Raw genomic sequence first — 16,373 nt, 5'->3', positions numbered from 1 at the left:
TTCAAGAAAATGTCGCTGTTAGCAGCAGACTTTTTGTACGATGTACAATCTCCTCATTTACTTATGTACCTACAAATCTGTGTTAACTTTCTGTCTCACTGTAAGGCGTAATAAGTGTTCAACGTATAGCATTTTGTCCGAAAACGAGAGATCCCGGGTTCAAAAGACCTATGCTGTAATTGTACGTAATAGGTAATAACTAATAGCATAACCAAATCTCCTTTACTAAGATAAAACAAGAAAATTTCGTTCCCGGAATTACAGGTATATCGTGTACGGATTTCTTAAGCAGAAAAGAACGATTCCACCAAACCATACCTTTCGGCCTACCAGCATCAAAAACAATCTACGTATGCTAAATGTAGCCACATCGTAGGCTTTATACGCACGTGCCTGCCTTGTTTAAAAAATCAACGCTTTTTACTTTCGCTGCTTCGCTAAACCAAATCGGTCTTCAACTGAGCATAACGACGACAAACCGGAAGCGTTTTGACTACGTGAATGCAACAAACGTTTATACGTAGGCAGTAACAATATTGTTCTTACCTACCGACGTGCGTGAAATAGGCGGCAATTTCGTGTTTTTCTTTTATAACGTTACGCGACATGCGTTGACATTTAAGTATACGTTTGGTCATGCACAACGCAAGGCCTTACAATTAGAGAGATCGAAATGACATAACAAACAATGCCTAAAACACCTTCACTACAACGCTTTTCATTTTTCAAAGATTAGTTTACATGTTTGCTGTTTGCTCAGTTCAATCCTTCAGCACAACTTGCTCGTCAATTTCAAGTGTAAAGTGCCTCAAATATTTGTTGTCTGCTCTCTCATATCCAAGTAGAAATGTGCTGATTCACGATGCGGCCAAGCCGGTGTCACGCGTGTTACGCGTGATTGGTTGTTACGTCATGTATGACTGATACACTATGCCTATACAATGGTATGGAGATGGTTGAAACGAAGTTCCGCGCACAGCACACCGCAAAAGGCATTCTTAAACTAAAAGCTTGAGATGTTTAATTTCAAGTCCAAGATTCCAAGTCCGATTTTAAAGCTGCTACTCCGGTGCTCCGTCAAACCCGTGTCTGTGCGAAATATGTCCTGTTTTGTTTGAAAGAACTAATTACTGCAATAAATAAATCTAAATAGGCAGGTTTACCATTTTGTGCTTATTTTTGACATTTGTGCTTAATTTTATTTCAGGAAAATGTCTTAAACTAAAAACAAAACGAACTGCGTCCATCGTTTGGTTATTGTTTAAGCAAGTAGAGCTTAAATACTAGCAAGTACTAACGTAGCATGTTACTTAAATAACCAATTACTATAAAGAATACTATAAAATAAGAATAGGCTACAATAAGTAAAATATTAACCAAACACCCAGTGTAATGCAAAAAGAAGATGCACATACTATAGTTAGTATATAACTATATAAAGAATACCAGATTAAAAAAAGAGTTCGTACTTGTTACAGGTACAGTGACAGTTACGAGTTACAGTGACAAAAACTTGCACCGTGTTACTGGGCAACATAATGTACGGAAGCTTTCTCTCGTTGTTTAGCACCGTATGTAGGGAATACTCTAGCCTAGCTGATTTCTGGCTCCATACAATTCATTTGTATCACAAGTAAAATGCTGACTCACGTAGGCAAGCGCCGGTAGTGCTTTGTGACGATTTTACAAAGTGTACAAAGAAGATGAAAGGACAAAAAAATTCCATTATCATAAAATCATAGACATATGACAAAAGGGTGATTTTCCGATTTCTGGTTTTTACTCACCCAACTGCAAATTAGCACAAGTTTTCGATTTAGATTATGTGCCTGCTTTTCGCGTTGGTGTCACTTGAATTAGTTATTACTGTCGTGCCGCAAGCTGACAACTTGGGATGGGCCGATACGAACCCAAACCCAAATAGATTCGCCGAATACCGTCTTTGTGGAAGATTCGGGCGAACACGAGTAGTAACAATGGCGAAACCGAATACAATATTGCCTATAAATTTACTGACTTTGGGAGAAAGTGATGATTTAATTTCCTGGCGAAGCTAAAATAGAGTCAGCAATACTTACAATGAAAGTTATTTTCCTAACGATTTTGCTTTTGCAATCGTTTTTTAAACATTATTTTTGAAACAAAGCGATTTGTTTAACGATTACATCATGTTACAAACAAGACTTGACAACTTTTGGATGAAATTTTATTGTTTGGTTCTAATACGAATAGACTCGGGATTCGTACATGTCGAACTACATCATATTCGAGTTCGCACAAACCCAGAATAATCTTCCTCGCGCTACCTCCTTATAGACAACAAAGAATGATTTAACACTTATGACTCTTTATTGCCACCAAACGTTAAACTATTTAACGTTGTTTTTTTGGATCATGACACAACTTTGTAGTGTGTTCGAGTATGAGCTATAAATTTTACATTTGAAGTTTTTAAATGAAAACTAACAAACCTACTGTACAAGTACTCGTGCAAATAAGAGACCAACACAAAATAACAACTTTCTAACCAAACACTGTAAAAGCGTCAACTGTTCTGAGTTACAACGAGCTGATGTTAAATAAGCCAAAGTTTTATTTGCAATCGTGTGTTGCAGTGGATGTTGCAACATTTGCGATAGTTTACACTGATTGTTTAGCACACAATGATTTTATAATCTCAATGCTTAGATCAGTAGAAGGTTGCTATATCTCGTCTTTCTTAATGCGTCTTATAGTTTTGGTATTATCACTCTTATAGTTCTGGTTGGATTTGGACGTATGATGTACAAATGATTGAAAAACAAACCGTGAAAGATAGCTAGTTTAAAACAGTTTAGTGACTTATACTCAGGCCCACAGCCAGACAGGGACACGGGGAGTGTTAAAGCCGCTTTTAAAATTATCGTTTTTTTGTTTTTTTTGCCACGGATTTGGCCAATGAAATGGTAGTTGCAAAACAGTTTATAACGTTGAAGTTTATGATATCTAATAGCAATGGGTCAGGAGCGTTTTGGTTACTTTGAGATTACAGAAAAAGATTTAACAAATCAACTTGCTTGTGAAGTTTTTGAATAAGTTTTAACAAAAAAAACAAAAACATTTTCTTGATCTCAGCGATATGGGCGCTCATATATTATTATTATAAACAATCCTTGTGCTAAAAATATGGTGTCATTGCGTCATCATTTTGCAACGTTACATTTACAGTAATACATTCTGTTTTGAGGATTATTTCTTTAATTTTTACGAAGGCTTCTTCCCATTTAGACTAAGTGAATATAAATGCTGTTGTAATTCTGAAGATTAATAGCTTTCCAATTGAGTGTTCATTAACGCTACACTTGTGCCACTTTGTAAATTTTGTATGCCCCCTCTTAGATTGATTGCTAGCTCTGGGCCTAATTATACTTTCGTGTAATCCACTCACGACACTTTGTTCAACCAAATTTGATGAAAACAGCAAGAAGCTTAATGGCAGCCAGAGGCAAAAGTGATCCGACGACCAGGGCATATGAATGAGCCAGCAAAAAGAAACCAAATAACGAAAATTACGATCTTTATAATATTTTATAAAATTCCAAAATGATTTGTAATGCTGCACAGGATTTGTAATTCGTGAAAAGTGGCTTACGTAATGCTCTATAATGTGATTGTTGTTGAGAATTTATTCCTACTCCCGATTGTGAAATACGTTGCGAAAGTTCCCATGTGAAAGGCTGGAATTATCCTACATGAAAGATGAGAGTTTACATATTACTGGTTGACCAAAAGGACGTAATGACATTTTGATCGCTGCTCGTTACAATGTTCAAATGTTAGTCAGGAACTCAGGATGAATAATGTGCCAGCCCACAATCGATTCTTATTTCAAAGCCGTTGCATGTGCTGTTGATTGCCATATACATCACTGCGACATTCGTTTGTTGTTCGGTGTCCTCGGGAAACCACGAAGCGAAGTTTGTAAACCTGCGTCTTCGCACTGGCGTGCTTGGTTTGGTTGCGATGTTGTTAGCTTTCATGTATGGTGTGTTGTTTTTACTCATTCGCAAGACAGCTCTGCTAATTTCACGATAGTATTTTTTACAGTAAGAAATGCTTTTATAATAGTTTTTTTTTTCTAAATTAAATTAAGGTTATATCTTGATACCATGTAATCACAGCACTTTATCCCATTGTTTTAACCATTACACTGCTGTCTTCCTTTTGGCAAATGTTAACAAACTACAAAGCTTACGCAAAGTTTTAAGCTATTTTAATCGCAAGAAAAGCGACTATAAATTTTTTATTTTGCTGTTCCATAACTAGGTTTTTGTTTGACGTTATATTTGTTTTTTTCTTGTTAAGCACAGTAGCCGAGTGGTTAGAGCGCTAGGCCCGTAAAAATGTGACAACCAGGGTTGTAACTTGTAATGCTTTGAGCAAGGTCTTAACGAAGCTTTCTCCTGTTCAGTGGTCCTGCTGGTGAACTGTCCCTAATTCGGGCAATATAACAAAAAAACAAGAAAAAATGTTTGTATCAATCGGAACTTGCACAACGGCTATAGCTCGGTAACCGTGACTCCAGCGAATGTGGAATTGTCGCTGGGTTTAAGCTGTGCAAAGACTTTCCTCAGTCCGAGATAAAAGATTCTTTATAATTTACCTATCACCATATCACATGGATTAATTTAATACGTGATAAGCTGATAACTTCAAAATTGACAGATTGTTGATCAATGTGAACTAAAGGTCATCACCTTAAGAAGGAGGCCAAGATGGGATACGTTTTATCTCGACCTGCGAACCTAAGCCTCCTGTATATGACAGGGGTGACCAGACCTGCTTCATGCTCAAGCCGCATATAACAAAATCCAGTTTTAAAAGAGCCGCAACACAAACACAATAAAAAATACCAATTTATTCACTCACAACGAAGTGTAGCTATTGATTAATATTAGTGCTGCGTGGTGATACTATGAGTCTCCACCTGGGCTGCAAGATGTTTGAAATTAGGCTGATATGATGTTAAGGCAGTTCGGAGCAGCTCCTTCAAATGTTGATTTGTCAAAACTGAGCGGTATTTTGACTTTACAAATTTCATCACGGAATAAAATGACTCACAACAGTATATTGTGCTGAAAATAGAAATCAGCCGGATAGCTGATTTCTTTAGGTTCGGGTATTTTGCTTCTGGGACTTGTTTCCAGAACTCAACTGTACTCAGAGATTTGTGGACCATTTTCAAAGCGAGATCTTCTTGCAGTTCCATTTCATTTCATTTCCTATTCTGCCTTAAAAGTTCTATTCTCCTCTTCATACTTTCTCTTTTTGCAATTATTAGTATAACCGTAACCAAGACTTGAAACTAGGTCAGCCCTGACGTACAGCATCAATCTGACAGTTGGTTTAACTATAGTGTACAAGTTAGCACACTTCTGTACAATAATGTACTTTTCAGAGTGTACTGTTATTATTACTAACAATCAGTCCATTGTTAATACGTGTGATAGAACGCATTGTTTCATAATCTGATCAATTAACTCGTCTAGACCGGGAAGATGCATGTCTAATTCATCAATGCTAATTCATTAAAGAGCCGCAGTTTGGCTACCCCTGGTATATGGCGTTAAGACTAATTTCTATATTTTCATAACTTTTAACTTAGTTTCGATAGAAACCATTTGTGTTTGTAAAAGGTTTAGTACAAATGTATTACAACTTACAACGGTACAAACGGAAAAAATGATAGCGTTATACGAAACAAAAACTACTTTCCATCTCTTATAAGAAATATTAAATTTATATGAGAAATTTAATTGTTTATTTGCAAAACCTCAACAAAATCTATCACCGCCTAGCTTAAGCCAAGTTTAGAATGGAGGAAGAACAATTAAAATAGAAATGTAGGCCATACAACGCAATCATCAAACTTATTGGTAGGCCCATAGCATCGTAAAATAGGCTATAAAAAGTTCTGAAATGTTAAATATTTTAGGGTCGTATGAACTTAATAACCGGATTATTAATTAATATCAAAAATACGTCTCAAAAGCTATGTGGGTCTAGCTGGAACCTTAAACAGCAGTTCAGTAATGGCCATGCCCATAAGGCCTCTACTCATACCGTAATTGCCATACAATCATGATTATCATTAGTCTGTACTCTATTCCTACACGTTTCTATTTTTTCTGTTGATTGTGTTGTTAACAGTAAGTTGAGTTCAAGAGTTGAAAATATTTATAGTTGTCGTCAGGAAATATTATTAGACAACAAGTCGATAATGACAAAGAAATGATTAACACAACAAGCCCTAACTCAGTTGCCCAGACTGTTGGTCAATATGATGAGTATGCTAAACCGAAATCCCGCGTCAGAAATCGACTCGATGGCGGAACGGTTAGACCGCCTATCACGTAAATATGCGAATCGAGTTCGCTTTCTAGCGACTCTATCGTTGTATTACTCTTGATCAAAGTGTGAACCACGCTTGCTTCTGTTCAGTGCTCTTACAAACAGTGTCAAATTTCGCTCAAGTGACCAGTGACCTGCAATACGCCAATACAATACAAAAAAGAAAAATTAGGAAAAAAATCTATCCATCAGAACTTGCATAAAGACTAGCTTGTTAACCGGGGCTAGAACAGTGAGGAATCATCGCCGCGTTAACGTTACGTCTTGCAAAACTTTCCTATGTTCAAGAGATATGCCTTATGTGATGTCGATGTACGATTACGCAACACATCGTTTCAGCCACAGCGCTTTTTACGTACCATTCTGAAGACGAAAAGGAGAGTGCTTTTTTCAGAATGGTGAAAAAACTCCAACATGGTTGCCCATTTGTTTGTTCAAAAACACTCGAGCATAACCATTTGCTCTGTTGCTTTCTTAGTTGTACGTACAAGGCTTCCCCGCCGTAGTAAAGCGAGGTAACAAGGTCACCAATCGCATTGCATGACATTTTTAGAAAAAGGATATGAGAGCGGGAGCAAGCAGGGTGGAAAGTTACTGGTATGGTTCTCTTCTAGGTGAAAGACAAGCCTGTTTGCATCAAGCTATTTTGGAGAATTGCTGGTCATTAATTCATGTTAGTTAAATTAACCTGCCATTGTAAGAAACGAATATCAAGGTGTAGGCTACGTCAAGATTGCTTTTTATGACTAAATTCGACATTGCGCACGCCCAGCAGTGCCAGTGTCGATAGAGTCGGAAAGTGTACCGAAAGGCTTCGAACACCAGTATGCCTATACGTACCCAAAAACCCAAAATCGTAAGGCTATACGGGTAGGCTAAGATATCAGTATCTTTTCAAGTTCTGAAATTTCTTGACGTTACCGGTACGCAAACAGGTTTGTGATGATGTGTAAATGTTCAGGCAACATGCTTAACCTAGCGAGCTTATTTGCTAGGTAGACGATAAGGCTTCCTGACTTAGACCAATTTCGTATGCGATGCTGAATACTTTTTTGTGTTCATTTTATTAGTCTAATTTTTCGTAAGATGATTTAAACATTATTTGTTTTGAGTTTAAGTTAACAACACCAAATTGTATTTTATAGTTGTCTTTAAAATACACAAGGCAACATGCCGGACTGCAGAGTATGGCCGTTTTCAGCAAGATCTTGGGTGTGCCAAAGAACCAAATATGACAAATGTGGTGTGCAAAAATGCTCAAACACAATAAAAGTGCGCACTTAGCACACTGGCGTTAGCACTACATTACAGCACTTTGAAGAAATGTTGTTAGCCTAATAATGTCAAACAATAAAATTAGATATGTCTATCAGGGTGCAACCATTTTTAAGATTAGTAAGCAACTAGGAGTCTATCGGCGGTATTGCGGCCACATTTTTTCTTTGTGATTTAAAGCTCATGTCAAATACTTTTGCCTGGGACTAGATAAAAAAATTCTCAGCATGTTGTGCAGAATTTAATTTACTTTTTTACTATAATTTTATATTAATTTCAACTGACGCAAAAACGGAACAAAACAATTTCTTCCAAGACTACTTTTTCCGGGTTATTGCGGACACTCCTTTCAAATGTGGCCAAACATCCCCATAAATGCGTCCGCATGTGCCTGCTTTTGTGGACGTATTTTTATGAAGTAGTAAGATAATATCCGTAGTACTAGTAAGATAATAATAATCGCATGCAAACAACGCACTTGATGAACAAGAATGACCACGTTTTGCTGTCCGCATTTTGGAGGTTGTTTTGTAATTGTGATGCCACACAGAAAAATAAAAAGAAAACATTGAAAAAATACATATAGACATCTAAAATTTTGTACATACACAGAAGAATAATATAGTTACTCGTGTGCGTACAAAGAATGAAAGAAGAGTAACATTTGTTGGAGAAACAGCACTTTAGTTTACAGAGTGAAACATTTTTTTTTGCTGTTTTCCATATCGTTCTGGTGTTTGTTTGAGATAGCCACGGTCTAAGGGTAATAGCAAACGTTTTACTTAGTAACTCCTTGAAATTTACTAGAGTTGTTTTTAAGGAATATTAGGTGAGGTTAATTTAAAAAAAATTTTTAGTTGTGTAAATTTTTTCGGTAATTTTAGAGAAAATTTTACCGGCTGCAATAGCGCCAATTGACCTATTCAGGATTTGTAGATAATGTATATTTCTGAAAAGACAATTTTGTGATTGCTTCGAGAACTTGGCTGAATTTTCTTTGACGACATTTATACAAAATTGTTTAATTGCATTTAGGCTAATCCTTTGTTACCAATGGTTTTAACCAAGCTATATGAAAGCCTACTGGAAACCAAACTAATACCTCATTGTTCATAGTTTCTGAACTTTGTTAACCCAAGTTTATAGTAAAATAAAAAACAAGGTATAGGCTGCCATTCTGAAAGTTTATTTTTGATTTTTCTTCTACTTTGTTTTTCTTTCGCAAACATAAGCTTGCTTCTTCAGGTGTACTGCAAAACTCCTCATTACAATACATAACATAGGCATATGTTCCAACAACATATTGAAGTTTACACAATATTATGTAAATTTACCAACAAACTGAAACAAAATTTCTTGAAATTTAGAACAAACTGAACAAAGTAAAATAAGGTTAAACACAGGATATTTTTTGTCTGAAATAGTTAACTGTGATACAAAATCCAGACTCAGAGGACAAATGTGAATTTAGTTCACAATTTGTGTTTTTCTATGTAGTTTTTATGTGAAGCTAAGCATTGAAAAGTTAGAGCTACAAATTTTCCATTGTTTTTGTTAATTTTAAATGTAATTGTATGATGTGGCAGATCAATATGTCACAGCATTTTTTGCTAAAGTTCAAGTCTCGATGGAGAAAGTGAGAAGGACGGAATAAAATTTGAAAAAGGATAAACGGTGAATGGGTATGGTGATTTTTTCACCATGTGCATTTGCTTGCATTTAAGAAAAATACTACTTTGTTTACGTACTACTTTGTTTAAGCGTACTTAGGCATAACTTTGTCCCAGTTAAAGTTTTCCAACCTTGCTTGATAAATATACTTTTGGATCCAAATTCTTACCCATCTCTAGGTTTTGCTTCCCTGCCTAAAAACCCATTACCTGACATGTATTGGACCAAAGTGCTCTTCTGTGTTCATATTAATGACCAATCAAAATTGAAAAATTGTTTGAAGTTAAGACACTGTGGCATTGTCTGAAATTAGGGAATTAAATGAAGCAGTGCGTTAAAGAAATTTATTTTCAGGCTCTGTTATGCTAGTTTTTTACATTTTTAGGTTTGATATGCATCAGTCCAACCTTGCATTTTGTGGTTTATTTATTTTTGTATTAGAACGAAAATTGCTACTTTGAGTAAAAAATGAAAGTAAATTGATTAAGATGGTCCAGGTTGGAAAGTGGTTGAGTCAGGCAGTACATGTATGATACATTGTATATCATAGCACTTTTTTTGGTATGGTGTGTGTGTGTAGGTTAGGATACTGCCATGATGCAAGATTTTTTGGAAAAATATCAAATATTTAAATGCATGTCAGCAAATCACTTTTCATGCAAAATAGATTGCTCATTGCTGTCGGCAGAGCTGCTTACTTCAGGGGGGTTGGGCGCCGTCCCCTTGGAATTTGGTCGACAAGTCTTTATGATCATTTAAAATTTAGTAGACTTGTAAAACAAGATTAATTTAGATTGCCTAACTCAGGCACTCAGCTTTAGAAAATTGAACAGTAACGCATATAATGATCAATTACCTGATGTAATACTAAAATTTAATGGCGGGGTATTCTGTTAACCTTATAATTCCATGTGATATACATCATAGCATTTTTGATTTTGTCCAGAGTTTTCATTTACAGATGAATGTTGGAGGTTAAGATATCAGATAAATGCGACTTTAACGTTTCAAAAATTTAATGGATGTGACTAAGTGCAACACCCAAACTGTTTAATGAACGGTTTCAAAACTACTGTATTAGCAAAGCCAATGGAGACGAACAATGCCTGTTATGAAGTCATAACTGATCGTTTAAAACATCATAAGGCAGACAGTGCAAGAATGTTCCAGGCTTATATGACAAAATGAATACAGTTTAGGCCTAAACCAACTTGTTTTGCTTAATTTAAACTTGTGTTGTGTTGTGAAAATTGACAGTTTAACGCCTTGGAATGCTTGCCATTCACTTATATTTATAAAAGAATTTACTTTAAACCTAGTCACTAACTTGATACTATTAACGTTTTGCCCCCCCCCCCCAAATATTTTCAGTTAATTTGCACTATTTTCGACTATGGCTGTCGGAGATATAAAACAATAATAGAATATATTTTAATTTTTTGCTTCTTGATGTTTAGGATCTTAAAGTCAACCTAACAGGTTCTGTAAAAAAGCAGCCTCCAAAGGATTGCACTAATTGAGATATTGATAATATTACAATGAAGGTTTTAATTTCATTTGCAATTCTGGCAATTATTGGTAAGGGATACCTTGTTCATGTTAAAACTGTCTTAACTATCACGATGGTGTTTGTTTGAAAAAAATTCTTTACACTAATTTTTTTGTATGTCGGTCTCCAGTTGCTGCAATGGCCCAGGACAATAGTACCTGCCCAAAAGGTCGTTGGGGTCCAGATTGTCAAAATGTTTGTGGCCAGTGTGAAACTCCAGGTACAAACAATTGTGTTTAGACAATTATAAAAAATTCTTTCCCGGTAGTTGCTGACCCACAATCTGTTAATCTATCTATATTTATTTAGAATCTGGACCTGTATGTAATTACAACACTGGCGTATGCACAGTGCCTGGTTGTCTTGGTGAATATTCAGGAGATGATTGTGCTTCTCGTAAGTTTTGGTGTGATATTTGATTCGTCTTTTGTAGTATTTTTTATATGTTCTGGTTACTTAGTATTAACTGCACTAAAGTTTGATAACTGATCAGGTTGTAGTGTGCATCGGTTTTCTCTGTTTCAACTCAACTAAGTTTATTTCATGATAAAGCATTTTCGTTTTCCACGAGCTTTTACATAATATGCTATTTTCTCCAATGCTATGACCTTCGTTTCAGGTCAATTATGTTTGCATGAAAAAGATTTGTTTTAGATATATACTGAATCGAAATTTTAAAACTCAAATTATATTTAGCGGTCTGCAAGGGTGGCTGTGGTAGTGGCGAGTGTGTAGCCCCGGGATATTGTGCAAACTGTGGAGACATATCTAAAATTTCACCAAATTGTGAAGGTAAATTTATTAGGAATTGCTACCAAATAAATTGAGTTGTCCACTTTGTCACTAACAGCTGCTAAATTAAAACCCTGCATGGGATGATATTCCAAGTTTTGTATTAATTTATGTTCATTTTGTGCAATATTCTGTGTTGCAGACATTCGTCTTCGTGGACTTATCGGATCTCTAATTTCATTCAGTGTAATTACTGTTTCCATCACTCTCTGTGGGTTCGGTTCGGTCTGGTACAAACGTAGCAAGAGCTCAGGCAGTTTGTAAAAGTCTTCTTCCAGTTTATCCAAGCATGCCATTGTTGTACATTGTTTAGATAATTATAATCATCCCTACCAGTTTTTAAACAGTGCTATTAGAATCATTAAGTTAAGTTGCGAAAGCAAATTGCACAACAGCAGATGTCAAGCAAAAGTGCATTGCTTTATGTTGTGGCTGTTTCAGTTGGGCTAATTTCATTGAAATTTTAATGTAACTAACAGAGTTTAAGCGTTTGGTAAAGTGAACTATGTTGTTGTTGTTGCTAAAAATGTTGTTTGTCATTTACAATTTCTTTGTGTAAGTTTCTTACATGTCCCACTCGGTTGCAAAAAACTCTTTTTTGGTGCTGTTTTCAGTGAATTTTAAAATGATATTTCCGGCTGCTACATACAATTGACGCCATCTATCCATGACGCTAAATGACAACTTTTTTGCCTACATAGTACATTTGTACAACCTCACACTTAACTTTTTGTTCAAAGTACTATCATATTGCCGTGTAATTACCCTACCTTTAAAATTTATAGGTAATTTGTACAAACATCTTAGTTTTGATGTAATTGTTGTGCATGTTGATTGTGAGTTTTCAAATACCGACTGCGTAAACCTAAGCCGACTACATAATACATTGGATTTTAAACACGGGGTGTGCAGCATACTTGGTTCGTTTACTAAAAGCTATTCACCGTTCAAGCGTTAGGGCACGTTGGCTTACATGGCGCAAAGTTAAGTTTCCTTGTGTAAATATTTGCAAGTAGATAGTCGTTTTGGAACAACGCAAACATAACGATTGCTATGATATGTGGTACGCCTCATAACCGAGTCACCTTGGTTTCTTACAGTTACAGCATGAAAGTCATTCATAGCAAGTCATATGAAAGCTAAAGAACATAGCCAGACATCACTACTATAATCTGGCGTAACAGCTGTGCGTATTATTACTTAATAATCATTTTAAAGCAATCGAATTTTAAGCATAAGGCCGCTGTACTTCGCCTTTTTTTCCAATCAAATGTTGAAGTTCTATCGAGAATCGATAGCTTGCAACCCATCGTTCATAATAAGGACATCAAAGGTACTTGGTAACATCGCTATCGAACCGTTTCCGAGAAAATCTGACCTCAGGGCATTAACGGGAAACGCACTCACTCACAGCAACGACCTCTAAATCTACACAGGGCCACCTCAAGGCTAAAATTCACTCTGTAATCGCTGTTTTTGTCGTATCCTTTTGCCAGTAATGCAGCTCGGTAATCCTTGGCAACCAAGAGAGGATTAATAAAGAATGGATACAACAATCAGTGTGACGCATACGTTTGAAAAACTGACCGGTTGTTTGTACAGACCCGTTGCTGAACAATTTTATATTACCTGTAACACGGCATGTTGGAATGCATAACTAGTTAATCACCTAGTCATTAGTTAACAACGATCGTAGTGACTAGAAACGCGATGACGTAGGCCTGTAAGAAAGCCATAAAGGTCACTGAGGTTGACCTTCGTAAAAAAACTCTCCAAGAGCTGAATACTTGCAACATGACATGAACGAAACTAAGGCAATGTAATTTTGCTATGGTCATTTTCACACAGTGTGGTATGGTATTTTCAACTTCTCAACTCGTTAATGATTCCTCAAACCCAGCCCCGGAATCATCGACATACTTCCTAGAGCCGCTTGTCTTTTTGTCAGTTTCACTGGATATACATATTTCGTTGTACAGTTTTGCTCGAATTTTGAACTGTTCACCAGGTCCCCTAAACTGAAGCAAGCATCATTGATATCATACCTTGCTCAAGGGTATTACAACGGTAGTGCAAGTGTGCAACTGGGAATATGCAATCATAATTTACGCAAGGCTCTGTCAGCAAGGTCACTTTCTTACGTTTCTGTAACCAAAAAAAAAATTGTTCAATGGTATAAATTTCTTTAAATTCACTTTTCGTCTCTGATATTCCGTGTATGTACTGATGTTGACATCGGTAACGTTCAGTGGTGTAAAGGTTTTCGCAACAAAGAGAATTCTTCCAATACGTTCATCGCCAGTTGTCGTGGCCGAGTGGTTAAGGCGATAGACTAGAAATCTATTGGGCTCTGCCCGCGCAGGTTCGAATCCTGCCGACAACGCATTTCCTTTTATACTTTTTAAACACTGACGGTATTGAAGTTAAACTGTTTTCTAGATGCTCGATACAAAAGACGTCTTACAGTATTGTATTTTACGGTATCTCCACAAACTCATTAAGTCTTTTAAGGAAACCGACAAACATATTTTAAACCTCCAAAATAATTTTGCGGTTCATCTAGTTTTATTTACAAAACAACAAAATGGTTTCATCACTCAAAAGAAATTTTTGTTTTTTTTTAAATGTTTTCCAAATCATAACACATTTCTTACATCCAACATAATTTTCATTAAAATATTTGCAAAAAATTTGGTAGTTGAATATATTTTAATGGCACTAAGAAACGCTACAAATAATATTTTGTAACATCATAAAACATAGACATCGAAAATATAAACACTTTGTGTTGCGTTTATATTTCCGATGTCAATACCCAAAATATATATTCACATCGCGAAATATTTCATTTAATATTTTATTCTGAACATACCTGCGAAGTATACGGTTGCTCCTTGAGTTCAAGTAAACTCTTCTTCTTTGAGCAAAATATTTTAAGGAAACCGACAAACATATTTTAAAGCTCTGAAACAATTTTGCGGTTCACTTATTTTTTTATGAAACAAAACACTAATGCATACAGCGTCTACGTCGTCGTCGTCTCTGTCGTCAGCGTATATGCAGCTTATTAGTGTATGTACTCGTCCAATGATAGAAACTAACGAGATGTGCGTCGGCCGCTTCTGCTCTTTGGATATTATCAAGTGTATGACGAGCCTAACCACTACAGTAGAATGTAGATCGTATCCTTCCATGCATACATGCTCTCTAGTGCTGTACAATGACAGCGCTTTCTCTTATTTGTTATTTAAGCCATGCATCAACTAATTAGTGGAATTATGTAAACTTTACGGTATCCTGTTGCTTCGGTCAACACTGCTTTTTTAAATACATTTTTATAAATGTGATTTTCTTTGAAAAAAATATATGTAGTAAAAGTTATAAAGGCAAACACATCTTATCGAATGCCAAGGTTCCAAAGTAGCGATGGCATTTATGTAAGGGTATAGAAATAATTACTATAAGTTACATAATATTGACAAAAAAATTACAAAACACACCAGTGGTTTTAAACCTTGTTCCTAGAGCGACCCATTTTGCAACCCAATATAATCAAATGACCTCCTTCCAAACTTTCCAACTAAACATATGTAATGATGTTGTGCATTCACAATAGCAAAATAAAAATGACTAAATGCTGTTGTTGTTGAACAAAACTCATGTATTAAATTTATACACATTGACAGCAGCATTAGTGAGATGGCTGGTGTTGCATTTTGGTAATAGGCTTGTCTATGCGTGGCTCTGTTGTTGCCAGAGCAAATCTTAGATCTGGCTCTACTATTAGTTTATTCCATTGAATCATCTCCATTGAACATGTTAACAAGGTCTGTGTCTGAGACCAGGTACGGATTTCTAACAAATGCCAAATAATCTCTTGTTGTGTCGGGGGAAATATTTAGCAAACTCGCAGCGAAGATATTGAAGGTTGTTGATTATCTTCGATTTGACATCGTCATTAAGACGCATATCCTCGTTGTCTTCAAGGAATTCATTCAGAGTGGAAATTCGACTTGTTGCAATTCTTCCAATTCACTGATCGTCAGTTGTCGTGGCCGAGTGGTTAAGGCGACAGACTAGAAATCTGTTGGGCTCTGCCCGCGCAGGTTCGAATCCTGCCGACAACGCATTTCCTTTTATACTTTTTAGACAAAGACAGTACTGAAGTTAAATTTTTTTCTCAAAGCTCGATACAAAAGACGTCTTACAGTATTGCATTTTACGGTATCTCCTCAAACTCACTATGCTGCAAAGGAAACCCACAAACATGTTTTAAACCTTCAAAATAATTTTCCAGTTCATCTATTTTTATTTACAAAACAACAAAATGGTTTCATCACTCAAAAGAAATTTTTGTTTTTTTTTTAAATGTTTTCCATATCCTAACATATTTCTTACATCCAACAAAATTTTCATTAAAATATTTGCATAAGTTTTGCAAGAAATTTGGTAGGTAAAAATATTCTGATGGCACTAAGAACCGTTTACAAATAATATTTTGTAACATCATAAAACATAGACATCGAAAATATAAACACTTTGTGTTGCGTTTATATTTCCGATGTCAATACCCAAAATATATATTCACATCGCGAAATATTTCATTTAATATTTTATTCTGAACATACCTGCGAAGTATACGGTTGCTCCTTGAGTTCAATTAAACTCTTCTTCTTCGAGCAAAATATTTTAAGGA

At 35.8% G+C, this 16,373-nt stretch overlaps 1 protein-coding gene and 2 non-coding genes across 3 annotated transcripts; all 3 read left to right on the top strand.

Annotated features, from left to right (window-relative positions):
* The first annotated feature begins 10,754 nt into the window (after positions 1–10,754).
* Positions 10,755–12,580, top strand: LOC143469054 (uncharacterized). The gene is made up of 5 exons (XM_076966607.1): positions 10,755–10,914; positions 11,016–11,105; positions 11,195–11,281; positions 11,582–11,677; positions 11,820–12,580. The coding sequence occupies exons 1-5, from the start codon at positions 10,875–10,877 to the stop codon at positions 11,939–11,941; spliced, it is 435 nt and encodes a 144-aa protein (XP_076822722.1). The 5' UTR covers positions 10,755–10,874; the 3' UTR covers positions 11,942–12,580.
* A 1,398-nt stretch (positions 12,581–13,978) lies between these two features.
* On the top strand, positions 13,979–14,060 carry Trnas-aga (transfer RNA serine (anticodon AGA)). Its single transcript has one exon. It is a non-coding gene; the product is annotated as a tRNA-Ser (tRNA).
* Positions 14,061–15,722: 1,662 nt separating this feature from the next.
* Positions 15,723–15,804, top strand: Trnas-aga (transfer RNA serine (anticodon AGA)). Its single transcript has one exon. It is a non-coding gene; the product is annotated as a tRNA-Ser (tRNA).
* Positions 15,805–16,373: the final 569 nt, after the last annotated feature.

Source organism: Clavelina lepadiformis, chromosome 8, assembly GCF_947623445.1.
Source record: "Clavelina lepadiformis chromosome 8, kaClaLepa1.1, whole genome shotgun sequence".
NCBI lineage: Eukaryota > Metazoa > Chordata > Ascidiacea > Aplousobranchia > Clavelinidae > Clavelina > Clavelina lepadiformis.
The sequence above is the reverse complement of the archived record's forward strand: the minus strand, read 5'-3'. Positions and strand labels throughout refer to the sequence as shown.